The sequence below is a fragment of the Buceros rhinoceros genome, unplaced genomic scaffold (assembly GCF_000710305.1).
Source record: "Buceros rhinoceros silvestris isolate BGI_N320 unplaced genomic scaffold, ASM71030v1 scaffold24438, whole genome shotgun sequence".
Lineage (NCBI taxonomy): Eukaryota > Metazoa > Chordata > Aves > Bucerotiformes > Bucerotidae > Buceros > Buceros rhinoceros.
This window is the reverse complement of record NW_010425580.1, coordinates 91,650-112,077: the sequence shown is the minus strand read 5'-3', so window position 1 is coordinate 112,077 and position 20,428 is coordinate 91,650. Positions and strand designations below refer to the sequence as shown.

The window sequence follows — 20,428 nt, the reverse complement described above, 5'->3', positions numbered from 1 at the left end:
CGGGAGGCGGCGCTTTCTGCTGTCCCCAGCAGGCGCTGGTGCTGGCTTCGGCTCCTTGCCTCTGTCTGTTCCCTGTTGTCGTGGGTGTCATCTCCCTGCACCGGTCGGTAGCTGGACTAAAATGGTCTGTTTGGTTGTTTTCAGCTTAATGCTACGGAGAGGAAAAGTCTCCAGACGGACTCCAGTGACTCAGAAGTAGAAAATGAAGCAAAAGGCACAATCTTGTCTAAAAAACCAGCCTGGGTGGATGAAGATGATGAAGCTGAAGAAAAGTAAGTTCAATTTTGCAGGTAGGAATTACGTGTTGTGCTTCAGAGTGACTGTAAGTGACTTCAATGTGAATGACTTTCATGTTCTGTGTGTTTTTTCTCTCTAGTGTTGATATGACCCATAGGTATAGGAGAGATTTCATGAAAAGTGATGCTGAGAAGACACTTACTAAAAAAAAGTTAAAAAGACGACTGGAAGAACAGTGAGTTTCATTAATGTTTTTAAGTCTAATTTTATTAAGATAAGATTCATTTATGCGACATTCAAAGTCATTTCCCTCTTAACGCACTGTATTCATGTTGCCTGTTTAAAGCTAGTGCATCTTACGGTCTTTACAGTATTCTGAAATCTAAAATAATACCAAGAACAGTCAACAAAACGTGCATTAGCGTTGTCTAGAGTAACTTGTGGAATACTTGTTTCAGTAGAGGTGCTCAAACTAAGTCAGCAAAACACAGAAAGCCAAGTGAAATCTTAAAAAACTTGCCTAGTGTTCTGAGTGCGTGTAATCCTGCAAAACAGTGCCTGTACGCCTTGTAAAAACTTAACATGTGGAAGGAAATTCCTTTCTTAAAGAGGCTGGTTTTTTTATTTTCCCCTCTCACCCTTCTCTTGCCAGGTTTCAGCGAGCTATGGGGGGAATTCCTGCCTGGGCTGACTTAGAAAACAGGAAGAAGTCCAAGAAGACTGCAAGTGATAGTAAAGAAACCCATTACCATTCTGATAAGCATTTCTGTGTTTCCCTATTCAACTTCTTAGAAAGTGACGATTTTTGGTGTTCTCCCATTTTCAGTAGTGTGCTGCATGAGTCAACATCCTTCCTTCCTTCCTTCTCCTTTGATTTAATTTGTTTCTGCAAGGAACTTGTAGGTTCGATGTAGGAGTGTTTCTGGAACTGGCCTTTTCGATGTGCTTTGTCTTAATTAGGTGACAGTGATGAAGACGATGATCTGCTGCGCAGGACTGGCAATTTCATATCAAACTCAGAGTCCTTGCCAAGAGGTATTTTGAAGGTAAAGGCAAGCCTGTCTTTCCATCTCAGTTTGACCCACATGCACACTTTGTTGCTATTTGGGCAGTAAGATTAGTGATTGAATTAATTTCTTTGTTTCTGTAACTGGAAACTCTAAGGAGTGAATAGTTGAACCGATTGAATAGGTCACAGAAAAGCAGAAACAATAAATTGATGTGTATTTTGTGTACTCTAAAGTAGCATCTTGTAGGGGGATTTTAAGTTCTGCATAGGAAGGATGGAATTCTCTCACAACTAGGAGACCACTGAAACGGTCTTTGGGAAGCGACAGCCTTAAATGAGTGTTTCTTACACTATCTTGTCTACAGCTATTTCAGATGAGTCACCATGCAACTAGTTTTACGTAGGCTGTTAAGTTTGATGTCAGTAGAAAGGCTGGCTAGTTTGTCTGGTGTCCACACTGCTGTGTGGAAGCAACTTACTGAACTTCCTCTGTGTGTGTTGTGCTTGTGTCACGTGGACCAAAAGTTCTTCACAGGGTTTGAGATCTTGATTGCAGGATAAAGAGCAATTAAATTGGCTGTTCATCAGCATAAGGAAAAATGAGTAAGTTGTCTTTTTTTTTTTTAAACTGCTTGCTCTGTGTTGTAGCTGAAGACCTGCGTGCCTGCTAATCAGGAGCGTTTAGCTGATGGAAGACTGGCAACAGTGCAGTTTCATCCATCTGCTCAAGTAGTCATGACTGCTGGACACGATCGATCTGTCTCACTCTTTCAGGTGAGGAATTTCAATCTGTGTTATGTTAGTGGCCACTAATATAGAATCTTTTTTAAATAAGTATATCTGAGATAGCCTGGATCGAGAGACTTTCTTTTATGGTGTGCTCACAGGGGTTGTAAAGTCCATGGTTACAATGGAATTTGCTTGGTTGAAGGCATTTTGTTGCACAAAATTTCCGTCTGTGACATTCTACCAACCCCTTCCAGAGTATAGGCAAACTTAATTGTGTCAGAGTTTCTAGTTGAAGAATGTTTTCAAAAATGTCTGGTTTTAAGGTTTGCAGTGATGAGACTAATGAGGTTTTTTTTTTCTTCAGTTTTTGTAAAGCCTGTGGTGTGGGGAGCAGTTCACTTTCGTTTAAAACTTAACACCACAGTGAAATCATTTTTGGTGGTGGAGGGACTACTGTAGCAGGAAGCTACTTATCCTGGGACACTCCTGCCCTGCCTCTGAAAACTAAAGATCAAAACTCTGTTTAGGAGCTTCCTGCTTGGCCCAGTATCAGTGAAATGGTCAAAGACACAGGTTGAATTTGCTCCCACTGGGCTGCAGGAAAGAACAATGTTTCTGTTTAGAAAAGCACAAGAGAAGTGATTATTTAAACAAAGCATGGGCAAGACAGGGAGGGGTAAGAGGCGTGAAGTGTGTCCAGGAAGGCTAGAAGTGCCTAATATATGGGGCGAGGAGCCAAAAGCCAGGTTATTTGTAGGCTGAGAAGAGAGGGTGAAGTGAATGCTTCAAAGTGGTGTATCTCTCACTGTTCAAATCACTGGTACTGGCTAGTCGATAGGAATTTTCTGTGTAAAAGTATCATATATTCCTTAATATGATCATCTGGTTTTTTTGAAGGTTGACGGTATAAGGAATCCAAGAATACAGAGCATCTATCTGGAGAGTTTTCCAATTTACAAGGCTTGTTTCAGTGTTGATGGAGAACAAGTTATAGCCACCGGCACTCACCATAAACTGTTTTTTGTCTATGACATGATGAGTGGAAGTATTACTCCTATACAGAAAGTGAGAGGTATGTCTTACGGTGCTATAAATGTCTGGGCATTGTTGAAGCTGTCCCCAGTGCAAAGTATATGAATTTGCCTTAAAAAGCAGTGCAGCGAATTGTTAGAGTTTGCATTTGTAACTTGTCTTCAGGGATCTTTAGTTGAGGACCTTTAGGTTTAGTTTGTCTGGGATGTTAAAAGTAAATTGTGACACACAAACAAGGTTTATAGCTTTACTGTGACGGTGCATTGCAGAACTGAAAAGCTGGGCTCAGGTCTTACTCGTATTCATCATACCTCTGAATGTTGAGGAAAAAGAATACAAGTTCTGAATCTCTTTTTAAAGGTGTGGACGAAAGATTTCTCCGAAACTTTGAACTCTCTCCAGATGGATCGTTTATGCTTGTAACTGGAACTTCAGGTTACCTTCACTTGTTGTCGATGAAGGTAGTTTCTCCTCATGGTTCATGTAGTGTCAGTTTCTGCTGAGTCAACTAGCTTTAGAAAATCTGGGGTGTCTGAGGTTTTTTTTTTTTTGTGGCTATGCAGTTCTCTTTGGGACTGGTGGAGCGAAGGCCAGAGTTTCATGAGGTTTTTAAGCTGTAACTGGCAAAAAGTTGTATGTCGATGCTGTATTTTGACTCATGGCACGAACACTGTGCTAGCAAAAGGGAATGGCCTTAGCATGGAAATAGGCATCTGAGGGCGGAAGAAATACAGGACTGCTTTTTTGAGAATAGCGCTAGTACATGCTGGTATACCATGGTCATGAATCACGCCATCTACTGTGATTCATAAAGCGTAGAGAACTTTTTCAGGTAAATTTTAAAATGCCATGTGATGGCAGCTGGATTAGTTTCAGACTTTTACTTTAAAAAAGGAAGTTCAGATCTGTTATATAACGGAGCCCCTTCTTCAAGGGAGCAAATGAGCATTTATTGAAGTAGCTGTAATTGTGCAGTAAGTTGATTGTGGACTCATGAGCATCAGCTTGAGCTCTGGTCTGTAGGCACTGGAAATGTTGATGTTCTTTTCATGTCAGTGCAGCTAACTTAAGATTTTTGTGGGATAGGAGTATGGAAACAACTTTCCCACAGATTTTCTGGTAGGATCATTGTCAGCATTGCTGTTCTTCATCCTATAGACAAAGGAACTGATTAGCACTATGAAGGTCAATGGAAGAACCACTGCATCTGCTTTCACCCCAGACAGCAGTAAAATATATAGCTATTCAAGTAAGTATTCCTGCTAACAGCGCTGATCATAATTCCATTGCAATTGCATAAGTTTTTATAAGTAACTTCTTGTTTTACAAAGGTAACTGTAAGACTTCATGCCAGCCTCTGGCCTGAAAATACAACCAACTGATCAATCATTAAGGAATGGAGTTACGTATTTTTCGTGTGCCTTTAGTGCTTGGTTGGTTTTGTTGGTTTTTTTTTTTACATCCCCTATATTTGATAGTTGTAAATGAGCTAATACTTGTCATCTAATGAAATTTATTTCAACAAAATAGGTGAACAATGTGTTCTATAGTTTGTGTAATCTTCTACTTTGTTCTGTAACCAGAGGAAGGTGAGGTTTTCATTTGGGATGTGAGAAGCAGAAAGTGTCTACACAAATTTGAAGATGAAGGTTCTTTGGAAGGAAAGTGCATTGCCGTTTCAAAAAATAACCAGTATGTGGCATGTGGGTAAGTGACTTGAATTTGACAACCTCTTCCTATCTCATTTTGAAGCCGTTGGGTAAACTTGCTGGTGGCTGGTGAGAGTGTAGGAACAAGGAATAAGTTGGATTTAATAAGGTTAAAGTAGAGGTGAATAGATGAATGTTGACTGTGATACAGTTTAATTTGTTCCACATATATCTAAAATACTGTAACACACTTCATACCAGTATTAGTCCTAATGTATTACTGCTGTTGTGTATCAGTGAGTTTTGAAATTACTGACTGAAATCACAAATGTTACATCTTGGCGTAGTCTTGTTTAACTTCTTTTTTCTCTTTTAGTTCATCTTCTGGAGTTGTGAATTTATATACTACTGATGTCTGTCTCAAAGAAACCCATCCTAAACCAGTTAAAGCCATAATGAACCTAGTTACGTCTGCTACATGTGTGACCTTCAATCCCACCACAGAAATTTTGGCAGTGGCTTCTCGTGAAACCGATGAGGCTGTCAAATTGGTACGTGCACCTTCTTCAGTAAAAGCTTCTTTGTAACTTGATCAAAAAATGTTCCTGGTAACGTAACAAAACTGATACTGAGCAGATCTGTTAGACTGAGCAGATCTGTTAGACTGAGCAGATCTGGGCCTGTACAAGATACTGCACATTTATAAGGAAATAAATTTTTTTTCTTCAGGAAAGTTGTTCTGACAATAACATCTTAAAGATCTGGTTTACCTTTTGTTTTTCCCTTCAGCAGCTGCTGACTGTAGCGGTAGTTACACTGTGTAGTGTTTTTCCTCTCTCATTCAAAGTTTTGTCAGCCTCGTTAGAATTTTGGCCAGCAGTGGAACTATTGAATTAATCTGAGGGTTTGGAAGCCTGTTTTTACTGCTTATTACTTAAAAGTAAAGGAGTTGCAGTAACTGGCTTCTTAGTGTGTTCCCTGCACCTTTTCTGCAGCAGAACTCGAGTGTGTGGGTTAGGAATGTCACTGAACATTGGGACCTTAACATAGACTGTCAATTTTAAATTTGTGCTTTAATTTTAATGTTAGTGGCTTTTTCCTAATTATTTTAATTAATGACCTGCTTCTCCATAGGTACACATTCCTTCATACACTGTATTCTCAAACTTCCCCGTGTTCAGAAGAAAACAGATTTATCTTGCTCAGTCTATGGACTTTTCTCCCAGAAGTGGTTTTTTCTCTGTAGGAAATAACAAAGGCAAAGCTTTGTTATTTAGGTATGTACTAAATTAAGTTCATTAATTCCAGATAATGTTTGTATTCTGTAATTGGGGGCACATGGCTGGTAAATGGTAAGGTTTGAATTTGTCATCTGAATTTCACCTGGTGGCTTAATTGAGTGCAGAGCTGGCATTCCCTTCTGGAGACTGAGCCTTGGTTATTGTCTGATTAAAAAAATCTATAAAAGGATACAGGATGCTCTCCCCATCAAAAAAATAGTTCAGAGTATTAAAGGAAGGTCTGTGCTTCAGTGTTAACATCCACATCTGGCAGGGGTTTGTCTGGCTGTAAAGGCAGGGCGAATAGCACCTTTGGAGGGAGGGGGCTGAATACTGGCCACATTGCTCAGGCAGGTGGTGGAGATTCCATCCTTGGAGCTATTCAGAAGCTGGCTGGCTGTGTCCCAGGGCAGCTGTCTCTGGGTGCCCCTGCTCTGAGCAGGGGGGTGTGGACCACATGGACTCCAGGGGTGTCTTCCAACCTCAGCCATTCTGTGGTCCTGTGATCCGCGCTCAGGTTCAGGGGTGTTTGAAGGCTTGCTGCACGTGTTGGGTAGCGCACGTGACAAGGCTTCATGGTGCACTGTGAGGACAGGGGAATAAGTTCTCTTGCCAGCTTATAACTAGATTCTAAAATCCTAGTTTCAGTGTGGGGCTTGAACTCCGTGGCTGATGTCTGACTGGCATAAGCTTGACTTCAGCCTTTTTATGAGAGGGGAGGTGGTGTTTCTTTTTTTCTGCTGGTGTGATCAGGGGTAAGGAGTGGTAATAACTCAGAGAAGGAATATTCCTTTTTTTTAAGACCAAGTAACTGTAATACTGGAAAAACTTTATAGTGGCATTAAATCTTGTGATTTATCTTTTATTTGAACTTGAACTGCATATTTTAATGGCACTTTGAGTAAATGTAGCATGTGGATGATGGCTGTCTTTTGCTACAGCTGCATTTAAGATTAGCTAAGAACACTCAAAGTGATGCTGCTGAGTAGTCACTTTGTTCACTCAACAGGTAACTGAAGAGTTCTAAGTTTGTATCAACTGTTTTCAACTGTTTTCTTTCTTTTCTTCAGGCTGAAACATTATTCAGATTTTTAAAAGAGAATACAGCGGAAAATGGACCAGTAACTGAGGTAAAAGTAGCACTAAAACTGTTGAAAACATTGTCCTGGGGAATCTTATTCTCATTTTTCTGCATCTACCTCCTTATAAATGGCAATAAGAAGCTCTTAATGCTGTGTAATCTGAAAGTGTTCCATCTGGATTACTTCTGTATTAGGCCCCGCTTGATGGGCAAGGGTCAGGCTTGTCTTGTAAATCTCAGCTTTTCTCATAATACTCTTGCAGAGAGTTGGTAGTTCCCCTAAACTTCTGCTCAGTCCTGCTTTACAAATTGAGTATATATAAATCAAACTCATAGGTAGTGGTAAAAACAGCTGTAGGCTGGCAGGTCCTTGGTTTGATCCTGTTTCGAAGTCACGTGAGCCCACATGAGCCTGCATCATTTCAGATTTAATTACATAAATTACTGAAGTTTGAAGCGCAGCTGATGTGCACATACGATTTTATTGTACGCTTTAACCTCTTCTTGGGACACTGGGAAGAGCTGTAGCCCTGACAGTTACACGGTGGTTGTGTTTGGCCCAGAATGTGTTAGTGATTGGCAGTGAACTTGTTCAGCCTGGAAGCAGGTACATCTTCAGCATGTTACATTTGGATCAAATTTTGTGATGGCTGAGTGTTTGGAAGATACTAACAAAATTCCCTGTACTGATCTTTCCCCAGGTGTTATAACCTGCAGATACAAGGACGCTGACAGAATCAATCGAGTTTATTTTGTATGAAAGTTCAAAAATACTAATATGTCTGTGCTTTTGAATGTTGTTTCTTAATAAATGTACCTGATGTTATCAGGCAAGTTGTTTCCACTTTCTCCAATGTTTTGTGTAAGCAAATGACTTAAGTGGTTTTTAATGGTTGGCATTCAAGCTAATGTCATCAAGAAATGCTTAAGTGTCTTTAGCCATTATGTGCATACAAAGTATTGCAGTGCTGAAACAGGAAACATTCATTTTATTTAAACTGTACCCACTGCTCCGTGTGTTTAGCTTGAGCTTTTCCGCTTTAAACCAGGAAGTGAGACACCACCCTCAGCTGTCCTTTCTGCCTCCTGTGTGTCACAAAACCAACTGCATGTGATGTGTTTTTAATTCTTAAGGAAGACCCCATTCTTACCTTCCTGTGAAGGCAAAGCAAGTTGATTTTTAAATAGATTGTGACATTCTGATACCATCAGGGTCACCTAGCAAGGACTGCTTTACAGCTGTGGCTGCTGGTTCTTCATCTGATGCCAAGTGCCGCACCTCTGATCCTATTCAGATGTTGAGGGATTCTTTTGTTACAAACAAATCTAGTTAAAATCAGCTGGAGCTGGGATTTTGTTGAATTTCAGAAATCTAGCTGCTGAAACTGGTCGTGACTTCACTAGAGGGCAGCACTTAACCACTCATTTGAGACTGCTTCATGTTACTGAACAGCTTGTCCTGTGACAGCACTGCTGAGTGAGGTTTTGGTTGTGGTTATCGATACAGTTCACCTTTTCTTAATCTCTATATTTCACCATTAGGGAGCTTTAAGCAGTGTGACTTCATCCAGAAAACTATTAAACCATTTTAATTGAAGACTTCTATCTCACTGAAGAAGCTGTGCATTATTTTAGTCCCATTTAATGTGCTTGTCCTGAGACTGTGCCTCTCTTTGCACAGTATGTACTTCTCCATTTTACTCAAAAAAAAAAAAAAAATCCCCAAATCCAGTGATTCAAAGCTATAGAGCAAGTCATTAACAGATCTAGAATTAGAGAATTCCTGGGTTTCTGGGCTTTAGTTAGCATAAACCAACAGTTGCTGGTGTTCTGCCTTGCCCATCCTGCTCAGGAGGTTCAGGCTGGATGGAGCAGGAGGGTGAATGGAGAAGGTGTTACAAGACGTGCTGGGGTGCTCTTTACTCTTGTATCACTGCAAGTGGTTTCAGGTAGTGGAAGAAAGGAGGGATTAAACATTTCCTTTTGCAAATCTTATGATGTAAGTTGTGAATATTAAGCTCCATACTGAGTTATGGGGAGCACTGCCATGCAAGAAAGTTTAAGCTTTGTACTAAATACCTTAATTCTTGCTGTTGCTTTTTTGTCCTCTGGAAAACAGCTTACTGCCCCATCCAATATAAAACAGGGAAGACTTTTGCCTCGAGCAATAACAAACCTCAATAACCTGCATTTCGTAATGGGTTTTGAGCAATGACACTGTTGTCTGATAAACAGATCTTAAAGGTTGGGAGAACTGGAAGAAGTTGAAACTGTTGCTGGTGTGTCCGGGGTTGTTTTTTTGCAGCGGGATGAATTCCTGTGCAGGATACACATCCCTGTGCTCTCATTCTGAACACTGCACTCCTTGTCGCTTTGCCAAGCGTTTAGAGTACTTAAGCTTCTGACCTGTTTGAAACCTTTTTGTGTTTAATTCCTTTTTTCCTAGCATGGCTTCTTCTGGCATTGCTAAGCTGAAGTTTTTTAATGAATTATTTCTCTGCTTTTCCTCTCCTTCCACTCTCCTTGGCAAAATAAATTTTATTGATGTTGTCCATTAAATATTTATCACCACAGCCTTTCCCCTTCAGGCTGTGATCTCGTCTGATTTTGCAAGCTAAAGAGAATTAGTCTGGTTAGTGCTTAGAAAGCAAACCTCCAAGGAAAAAAAACTGACTAGATGTTATAGAGTAATACTGGTTATTTAGAAGATTATTGGGTTTGCTACCAAGTGTGTCTCAAATCTACTGTTTGAGAGCTCTGTTTGTGGTACAGGTGATTTAGCAAATTCTTAAAGGACTGGATCGGTGGAACTGGTTCACCTGCTACGTGATTTTTCCAAACGCTTAGCGATCAGATGAAGAATTAGATTCTCCTCTTCGGATGTAGTGCTGAACCCATCTAGTGGATGTGGCAGTCATAGCACCTTGAAAAGAAGCTGGTTTCTTGCCTAAGGATGTTTCTCGAAATATTTGAAGGCCTCCGGTGATCCTCTAAATCCTTTTTTTTTTTTTTTTTTTTTTTTTTTTTTTTTTTTTTGCTCTAATTTGTAAGATCGAGGGGGAGGATGCTGAGCTCTTCCGGAGGGTGTCTGAAATAAGCCTGTCAGGATAAAATCCTCAGTTACTCCTGTCCAGTACCTCCAGGAGTCTGGCTGGTATCCAGCACACCACGCTGTTGCCTAGCTTTGCACTGAATCCTGCTGTATTTACGCTGCGTTTCCTTTTGGATAGCAGACAGCAGCAGTGTGCTGGGCTCTTAGACACAGAACTGTCATTGTTTGCACATCTTCTGTTGGAGCTATGGAACAAGGATTGTTTTTTCTTGGAACAAAACATCTCTTGGGTATTCAGATGTTTTTGTCCCGTGTTTGTGTCACAGTGAGATGGCAATACAGTCTAACCTGTTTTGGGACTCTTTCATTGAGGCACTTGGCACCTCTGTTTTCTTCCAGTGATGAAAACTATGCAGATTATACACCTTATTAAATTACTTTGAGACCACTTAGACTGAATGAAATCTTCTAAGCAGATCAGACATTTTGAAATGGCTGCAATATGATTCCGTTTTCATAATAGATATTGTAAAGTGTGCCTGAGATCTCTGTCTTCGTTGTGTTATATTTTGAACATAAGATTGCCTGCCATGAGATTTCCATTGTGTGTGTGTAATATTGAATGTTTTATTATCCCTGAACAGATGGGAGGAAGAGTTGAAGCAGAGGGGAGTTTGGAAACGTGATGCAAGAGCCCTTCCTACTCATTGCTACCCCTGGCTGCTGTTCTGCCTTGTCAGAAGACAGGGATCTATATTTATCATGGGTTTAGCATTTATTCGATTGTATTTTCAGCTAGTTTCTACTGAATTGAGACTGATTTAAGAAATAAAGCCTAGCAAGATGTTTTTAACAGGCCTACAGGACTAGGAACTGGGGGAGTTGAATGTCAATGTCCATTTAATGAAGACTGAGAGACTTGTGGCTGCAGATCTGCTGCAGCCTAGTGCCTAGCTGAGGGCCTGCATCGTGTGTTGAAGTAAACGTGCTGAAACACAGGGGCTGTTATTCCTCTTTAATCTTTGTTTCCAGCTTTGGATGCAGATTTCAAAGTTACTGGAAGAGAAAATGTACTTTTGAGTATTTACAATTCAAAGATAACTGGTTCAAAAACTTGTCACTCAGAACCTCAGTATCCTGCTGTTGGTGAGAGTGTTTCAGTTACTATTATTAGCCCTGATGTTCTGGGAGAAATTGCATTAAGAGTGGAAGAATCAAACCATCATTTTGTGTGTGTGCGGGGGGGTTCTGTAACTTGTCTAATGAATGCATTGCAGCAGCAACAGCTTGCTCAGAGTTCTATACTCTGGAGCTGCATTGTCCTTCTGTGGAGAATGTTGTCCTTTTGTGCAGGCGTGTTTCACGTGACTGCAATCACAGCCACGCTTACGTGTCCTCTAATGCTACCTGTGCTGGAGCAGTGGCTCTGGGAGACCATCCAAAGGACCGTTTTCTGCACACGGGGATTAGATTCTGGAGATACCAGCTCAGCATGCTGAGGAAGTTGTTTCTTTGTAGGTTTGAAGATAGGAACTAGCTTACAGAAGAAAAAAGTTTGCCCTGTTTATCACTAACGCTTTGCACCGATTCCTTGTGTGAATTCTGCAGGGTGTTGGGGTTGTGCTGCGAAGAGTCATTCCTAACAAAACACAAGTGTCTGTTATCCTGTGGGACAATTGTTGCCTCTCTCTCCTAGCTGCGGTACGCCTCAGCACGATAAGGGTAAGCTAGAGGGAAGATCACTATCCTGTGAGATGAAGTGATTGTAGTTTGGAAATGAATGGAAAGGCCTTTGATAATAGGAAATTCAAGGTTACATTTAATTGAGGACACGCAAGAAGTGGTTGGGTAAATACCATAGGAAAATGACATGGGATTCATGAATGAGAGACAAATTGTGTAAGTTAATTTTGTATGTAACAGCCATTATTGCTTATAAAAATATGTCTATATTAACACAAACTAGTCTTTCATCTGCATAAATCTATGAGTCAGGCCCCCAAGCTGCGTGTAATAACTACAGAGGAATTCATGGGCTGTCAGTTCTCAAACCACTTTGTGCTGGAGTATTTCAGCACATGCTGAGATGAAGCTATAGAATAAAGTGATGTCTACCAATTAAGGTCAATTAGTGTAGAATTGAGTATTATGGACAGAGGCTTGGCCAAAATTGAGCAAATCTACTCAAGTTTTCTTGCTTGAAAAAAGAACATTGTTTGACTGAACAACGGTGATTTTCTATCCTTAAATTTGTCTTGACATATTTTAACTGGATTTAATGAGTGATTCCAGTATAATTGTGCAAAAGAATAGAGGCTGCACTTGGGATCCCTCAAGAGTGCAGGTTCCATTTACAGAAAGCCAAGACCGAATGCTCTTTCCAGTTGAGTGGAAGACTTTTTTGGGTGACTTTTAAGTGATGTGTGACATCAGCCCTCCCAGCAGATCTTTTACCCTTGGAGATGTTGAGGCATTCAGTAACATACAGATGACAGCGGAGTCAATCAAAAGTTTTAAAGTTTACGTAGTTAAATGTCCCCCTCTGTAACTGCGGAGTAAGTCTAAGCTGTTGGAGATTTGAAAGCCTTTTTGAAATTCAGGACTGTAAACAATACCCTTCCCACTGCAGGATGGGGATTATGTATCTTACTTTCTTCCAGCTTTTGAAGAAATGCTGCAGCTTCACACTTATCCCCTAGGAGTGTTGTGAAGCTGAATCCGCATTTCTAACATTCCTCAAGGTGTTGGAATAAAAAGCATGATAGATTAGTAATGATGTATATGACCGTGGACAGAAAATAAACCAGTATTTCTCTTGAAACTCATCCTGTTGCGCTCACCGTGATAGCAACTTGTACTTCCTGCAGGTGCAATGTCCGCTTGCTCATCCTGAGGTACTATGTACCTCAAATCGGTGTCCTGAAGCCCAGAATGGCAAACTTACGGGACAATGTTAAAGGTGTTCTTTGATTGTAATCATCTCCCTGCAGCCCCTAGGGTCTGAAGATCCAGAAGGGCTTTATTAAGGCAAGGACTTGTGCGTGGGAAGTGATATTAGGCTCTTCTTTCAGGTCAGAGAAAGAGGTACAGAGGTGAAAGGAATGACATGCTGAGTCAGAACTGGGAATTTCAGCTTAGTTTCTTGATTTCCTGTCACTTTCTTTTGAACACTAGGTCGGCTTGTCTCATTGAAAACTACGGCTTGTTCTGTTCCTGTGCATGCCTGCTGTTTCCTTTTTTACTGGCTTGCAGTTCTTGAATGATACTTCAGGTGTTTCATTCATTCTCCAGTTAGCAAAAGCTTTAGAATAAACCACCCCTGGGTTTTAATCTGTGATTTCTAACTGCATCGGTGCACGGCACAGGACGCGGGTGACCTAGAAACACATCTTCAGTACTATGCAATCAGTGTTGTCTCCATTGCTGAAGTAGTTAATGCTCTTTTGCTTATCTGAACTCAGGGTTTCTGAGTAAACAAAGTGCGGTATGTGCAGGATCGTGCAGTATGTTCGGTACAATTCCTACAGCTCTCCAGACAGAAGCTGAGAGATACCTCTGGAAACTGCATGTTTGGGACATACCTTTAAAATGAGCAGCCGTAGCAACTCCCTGATTTATTTGAATATATCCTACAGCAAATCATGTCTTCACCTCAGAGCAAATAAAACAGTGGAACAGAACTTCACTTGAATGCGTTTAATGCTTTACTCCTGCTTTTGCCATATGCTCATTTCCCCCAGAGGGAGAAAAATCTGAGTACCATGTAAGATTTTCCAAATAGAATAATAAACGAGTGGGTGTTGGAGCTCTTGAAAGGATATGAATCGCTGAAGCTGGCTTAGCTGATTTGGTATTTTAGCTGCATAGAGTAAATCCAACATTTTCGCTCAAGTTTTCAGCTCGGAAATCTGTGTGTGCCTATGCAAAACATTGGCAAGAACAAATGAAGGTGAAGCACATATGATAAATCAATGAACAGAGCACCTCTCCAGTATCCTACTTTCCCAGCTCTGGAAGATTGTAACTATCGTAATTAACAGGTTTCTGCTGAAGGGCCCTGCGAGAAGAGGAACCCCTGCCCCAGCCCCTCCTGCCCTGTGCCCGATGCGGGGTCCGGCCGCCTGGCAGGCGGTGACTGGGAGCTCAGCTGAGCGCTCCTCACATGGCTCAGCGAGTTCAAGCAGCCTTCACTCCTGCCATGAAAGAGCTTCTGTTACCCTGGTCAGGTACAGAGGGAGGTTATTTGGGTGCTTTTCTATGCAAGGAGGCTCCAGAAGGGCTGGTAATGGGGCTGGTGAGCCAAGGAGGAGGTTCATGCTCGACCCTTGATCTGTGTTGTACCTCAAGGCACAACTTCAGCGTGGGGAAGATGCTCAAGAGGGAGAGGAAACCTCGTTTTGCTTCTACTGCTTACATGTTGCAGGAGTTCAGGCACTAAATGTCTCTGATAATCAGTATTTTAGCAGTCTGGCTAATGAGTGACAGGAAGCTGCTGTTACTGGTCTGGTGTGGTTCGGGGATAAGTCCAGCTTTCTACTTCAGCAAAAGCAGTGAGGACTATGGCTGCTCTAGTCTGGGGCTTTAGGGAGTCCCCGGATCCCCAAGTTGCTCTTTTTCTGCCAAGATTTTCTGCCTTTTCCTTGATCTGCCCTCTGGGAACCTCTTCCTCGCTTTCAGGCAGACGCAGAGAAGACCCTGTAAAACAGATTGCAGGAAGCCTCCAGCTCAGCCAGCACACCCTTAATCTGGAAATATGAGGCACATAATTGCTATTAACACTCATAACAGTTGTAAGTCTGTGCAAAGTTAGCCAGCATTTTTAATGGGGCTACTTCACAGTTAGATTATGTTCCTGATGAGTATGTCACTGCTTCATTAGTTTTCTCCCCTCACAGTTTTCTACATTTTGATAGCAAATGATCCTTTGCTCTCAAGGACGCAGCCAGACCACACGTTTCTGTGAGGCACGTGGTGGTACCACACATTTCTCCATGGAAGTGACCGTGCCCCTCCCATAGATCAGTGTAGAAAGAGGGGTTGGGGAAGAAAACCTGCAAAAATTAAGGGAGTTTAATAAATTTTTATGAGAATGATTTTATATCCATATAGTGGTGATAAAAGTGAAGAGATTTATATACTCTGGCTTCTAATGTATACTTCATTAACTTTATTAGGCAAAATTACTTAAGACTTCATAAAAATAAAATGCCAGTCCCTGCAGTGAGTGGGATCATAGTGTTTATAAGCATCATTAATTGCTGGGGCACACTCTTGCACACGTGTGTTGTGGCAGAACTGAGATCACTGAAGAACTTGGGTGAATATATTGATTTTCCTTCAAAAAGTTTTATGAATGTATGGGAGTTTCCAGAGTATTTTGAGGAGTTCTGCATTTCATTAATCATTTGTACTTACGCCTTATTCTGAAGTTTTTACCCATCAAACTATCAGCTGGGTGCATCAGGTGTTTCTGGCTGGATGAGGGTTTATGGGGTCGGGCTTAGATTGCCTTTGAGATGCTGAACACCTGTGCTCGGGCGGCAGTCAGGAGGATCAGCTTGCAGCACATGCTGTTGCAGAGGGCCTGGGGTTCATTCCTCCTCTTCCTGCACTCACTGAGTGCATGGGTGTGAACACTTAAGACCTACTTAATATCAATTATTTACCTCGGAGCCTTGCAAATGAAGCAAGCTCTTACAAAATGGGAAAAAACCTCCGAAATCATGAGGCTGGGGCTTTTCTCCACAGAACTCAGAAGGAGCAGGCACATACTTCTCCATTTTAGACTATTTTTCACAACACCAGATTTTTCAGTCTACTGGGCAAAACCAGTCTCTTACTTGCACCAAGAACTGTGACTGTCCAAAGTACAGCAGAAATGGCTACAACAAGGGGTTTGTGCCCGAGCAGGGACAGGTGGAACTTGTTAACCCTGGCACCTTATCAGGCTAAGTGGACAAAGCTGGGGTAACTGGTGTGTGATGGGGCGGCAGTGCAGCAGGAAGCTCTGCCTGAGCAGCCTCAGAGCAGAGCCAGGAGCATTCCGTGTGGACAAGTTCACCTTGGGCCGAGGTGTGGCTGAAGTTGGGAAGAAGGTAAGAGTTTTTCTACCATATAATGCTTTTCTGAACCTTTGTCTTGGAGGTGAAAGCTTTGCCTGTTGGTCTGCCTGTGCAGTGCTGGGGAGCTGCTCTGGTGCAGCTTGGAGCTGAAGTTCCAGAGAATGGCTCTGGCCAGTTGTTTCTCTGGAAATTTTAGTTTTGTTATTTTGCTAATGATGGAGTTCTGGAGAAGGGGATTTAAAGGGGTTTTGTGAAAGGCCCGGGGATAGATCAGTTAATCCAGAATTGTGAGCTGTCTGGAGTGCAGTGTTATTGCTGTTGTCACAGGAGCTGTCTGCCTGGGGATGGACTGAGGCAGGATGTTTGCATTCACAGTGTGTAACAGGAACACTGTGGGGATGCAGCCCAGGAGGAGCTACTGCCAGGACAGGAGACTGCTTACCTGTTTCCTGGGCTTTTCCCGAATTCCTACTCTGGATTGCTGGTTTCCAGAGGAGGGAGCATCTGCTGTGGTCCTCTGTCACCTCTTCTCTGCTTGGCTTAGCTTCCCACAGTATCATCTGATAAACGTCTGTCTGTTTGCTGTTGATCTGAGCTCATGAAAGTAAAAAAGAACAAACAAAAGAATGTTAAAGTATTTCTGTGACTAGGAAATTGGTGGGTCCTCAATGTTTAACATTGAGAGCCCCTGAAATGCATATCCTGAGTAGTCCTGCTTTGACTCCACCTGTGCCAGGGGTTTTCATCCTATTAAGTGTGTTAACCTGGTGCCTCTGTCTGCAGCCGGTCATCCTGCAGCACCCCCAGCCTGCTGTTAGCCCTGCTGTGTTTGCAGCACGCTTAGCGACGGGCTTCAAAGACTGGTACGGGTGAGGAGGAGCTGGTATTGGCGCAGGGACACATCCCTTATGCTCCCTCTCCACGGATTAAGCACGCTTTGCTGTCTGTGCATAAAGCCAGTTGGTGGTGGTGTGTGTAGAATTACCACAAGGTCTTACTGTGTAGTAATTCTGACCCATGTTCGATGTGTCTCCGTGAGTTATGCTGACGGGGTCGCCTCGTGTTGCTCAGCACTTCCCTGGGTCCATTTAAGGCTGGTGTGGGCTGTCTGGGGGTACGTCCCTCACAAAGGGGACATGAGCTGCTGGACAGATTTGTCATTGATACCTGGGTACACTTCTAGGTAACCTGTTTGGCAGCATTTTTAGCTTTAGAGGGACCGTATTAGCAAAAGAGCACTGTATGAAAAAAGGCTTCTTACTTTGTTGGGGGAAAAAAAATGCAAAGTTCTGCAAAGAATCTTCGTGTTTTTATGTGTAAATGTCCTGGAAAATTTCAGGGGGAAAGAAAAAGACATCCAGCTTTTATAAAAAGAGCCTTCTGGTGCTCTTTCTCAGAAGAGCCATATGCAGAGCAGTCGGTGTGGTTAAGTGTTCTCTTGTCTGAACTCTGCTACCCAAGGGAACAGCATGTTCTTTAAAGTTCACATCAAAATTTAAATCTTTCATATGTTCTCCTTTGTAATAGTGTACAAAAATACACAGCTCTGATATGGGATATGTGTATATATATATAATTTTTTTTCTTCCTTGTTTCTCTGCTCAGGCAGGAAGATTCTCATTCTGGTAAATCTTTTTCCAACTCAATGAAAAAGCGATTAAAAAAAGGGGGGAAACAGTTATTAGGCCTTGTGGCAGAATTTCTGCCATGATGCAGCTTTTCTGATCAGCGTGGAAGCACGCAGCAGCGGAACAGCTGGCAAGGCTGTGTGGGGCTCTCGTTTGATGTGCCATCCCCACCGTCGTGTTCGGTTATGATTGTGTGAGCTGTGCCGGGCTGCAGCTCCCTGTAGGATTGGGCTGTTGGGCTTTCCTGGTCTAGCAGCTCTACCAAGGGCTGCCAGCTCTGCTACTGTTCCTGATAACTGCTGGAGAAAACTCATTTGCAGGGCTAAATCCTTTTCATTGTGATAAATTCTATTTTTGCTACAGCTTTGCTTTCCAACCTCACTTCTTTCTTCTTAATATAACTAGCCCACGTGGGATAAAGGCGAAGAGTAAGTTGCTGCACCCTAGGTAAAATTTATAGCTTTTGAAAAGCTCTTACAGCTCAGGATGTTAATTGTAACCTGGGACTGGAGCTTGAAGAAGTAAATCTTTAATAACCTCATGGATTGCCACTGGAGAGGGGGAAAAAGACTGCGCAGTCTCTTCCCCCGAACATACTGCTGTAATGGCTCTTTGCTGCAGTTCCTGTGATGGTACGAATTTTGGAATTATTTTTACATCCTAGAAGTAGTCCCAGGCATGTGTATATGCACTAGGGCTGCCTCCTAATTTTTCCAGTGTTGAAGCAAAAATTAAATTTGTAATGGTGGCATAGGTGGGGGAGAGCAGGAGTGATGTACACTTTGAGGAGTGGGTGGGAGACCTTAGTGTGACTGCTCAGTGAAGCTGGGAAAAGGAGAGGTTGAAGGTTGCATGGCTGCATTTCTTCCTTTTTCTCTTTTGTTCTGCCTTCTGTTTAACCTGGGGCTTATCTTGTTTGCGTGCACATGTACATAAATCCATTTCCAGCCTCTCCCAAGTAAGGCCTGAATTCCTCTTCCTTGGATATTTTCTTTTCCTGTTTATCAAGAGGGCATCTGCGGGTCCAGCAATGCAGAGTCTCTTTGCTGTAAGCAGGCACAAAGCAAAAGGGCGTAAGACTCTAAAGTCATTTTAAGAGCGTGGAAAAGGGTTTAAAAAAAAAAGGTAACAATCTTCTTAAAATTTAAAATGAGCAGGTTTCATGACCGAGCAGATTAATTCAGAGAGAATCAAGTGATACATGGCAGAGGTAAGACATCTGATGAACAGCTCCAGCACAGGAGGGCAAATGATGTCAGCTTCATTTGAAAGTAATTATTTTTGTACATGGTTAGCATATAAACTACAATAACCTGACATTACAGCATGCTCCTCGGTACAAATGGGCAGTGAAAGCAGATGTTTTATTTTAATACTCAGCTAGCAGCACTTCAGCAGCACCTAATTGGTTTATATGTAGATGTACCTATTTGAGAGAGAAAACCACTGTAAAACTGGAGTGTTTCTACAAGTACTGGTCTGCAACTCTTCCTGACTTGCCACGTGTGAGTTATTGCTGGACGAGATGTGCTGAGGAAGGGCAGGTGCTCCAAAACAGTTTCAAGAGGTAAGGTATGTACTGTGAATATTTTTAGTTCTCTAAGACATTTTCTAGTTGGTAGACAGACAGTAATCACACCTGATGGCTGCTCATTCCAGTCTGCAAAATAAGCCCTCGGCCTCATTTTGTTCTTTAGCAGGCAGGTATACTCATCATCCAAAAAATGCTCACTGGATTCAGCGCTAATTAGCTGCCTGGCTGGCAGGCTTCGCCCAGAGACGCGAATGCGAGAGGAACACAGATGTTAAAATATCCATTTATCCTCACGGTTTGCTCCTTTTCTGTCTGTCTTGTACTTTGTTGTCATTTACATCTGTGCACCGAGAAGGTTCAAGAATGTGGCCTTTGTCTTTCAGTGAAGTGATTTTTGCAAACATCCGGTATTTTCATGAAGCCTTGAGAACGGCTAGTGCCTGGAGGGCCAAAATCCTGTTGGGTCAATCTCTTGCAGGGCAGGCGTTTTCCAAGGGGTGACTTCTGCAAGCTCTGCTGAAGAGGCTGTAACGCAGAGAACTTTGTGAAAAGGGGGGAAATTCAATGTATCCTCCCCAAGTTTGTTTGTAATCCTGATGCCGTGTGTGAACACCTTCCACTGAGGGAACCTGATGTTAGTAGATACCTGGGAGTGTTGGAGTTGGTCCCTGGGAGTCAATGACAGATGGGTAAACCTTCAGTTCTCCTTGAAAATCCATAAGCATCAGACCGTTTCATCAAGTCTGCTTTCCCTGCGTTGTTCCCAGTGCATCGCGTATCCTTATCTCAGGACTCCCCAGACGTGTGTCAGGGAAATGCAGGGCTCTGCAGGCTTTGGGGTTGTGTCAAGCCCCTGTGATGCAGCACAGGGTTTAGGTGTTGGCGGTGTGAATTCATCATGTGTGTACGGTGTTCTACGGGCTTTGCGAATTTTTGGAAGCAGGCTATTTTTGTGAAGATTAAAACTCTGCTGACTATTCTACTGGCTGAATTGAAGTCTTGAGTTCAAACCTCTCTGTCTCTCTTTAAATATTCTGACTGCTAAATGATTTTTATTGTGTTTCATTTTATGCGATAACCTTATAGCAGACTGAAATGAATTTACCCCTCACTTTCCTTCCTCAGACAGAATCTG

At 42.2% G+C, this 20,428-nt stretch overlaps 1 protein-coding gene across 1 annotated transcript; it reads left to right on the top strand.

The window, feature by feature from the left end:
- Positions 1-144: 144 nt before the first annotated feature.
- Positions 145-7,839, top strand: UTP18 (UTP18 small subunit (SSU) processome component homolog (yeast); the record flags this gene model as incomplete). The annotated part of the gene is made up of 13 exons (XM_010141210.1): positions 145-272; positions 377-472; positions 890-969; positions 1,198-1,283; positions 1,895-2,020; positions 2,873-3,047; positions 3,368-3,468; positions 4,166-4,256; positions 4,591-4,714; positions 5,033-5,207; positions 5,791-5,933; positions 7,007-7,066; positions 7,719-7,839. Coding segments are annotated over 12 exons (1,350 nt in total), but the record flags the coding sequence as incomplete, so codon positions are not given.
- Between the last annotated feature and the right edge of the window lie 12,589 nt (positions 7,840-20,428).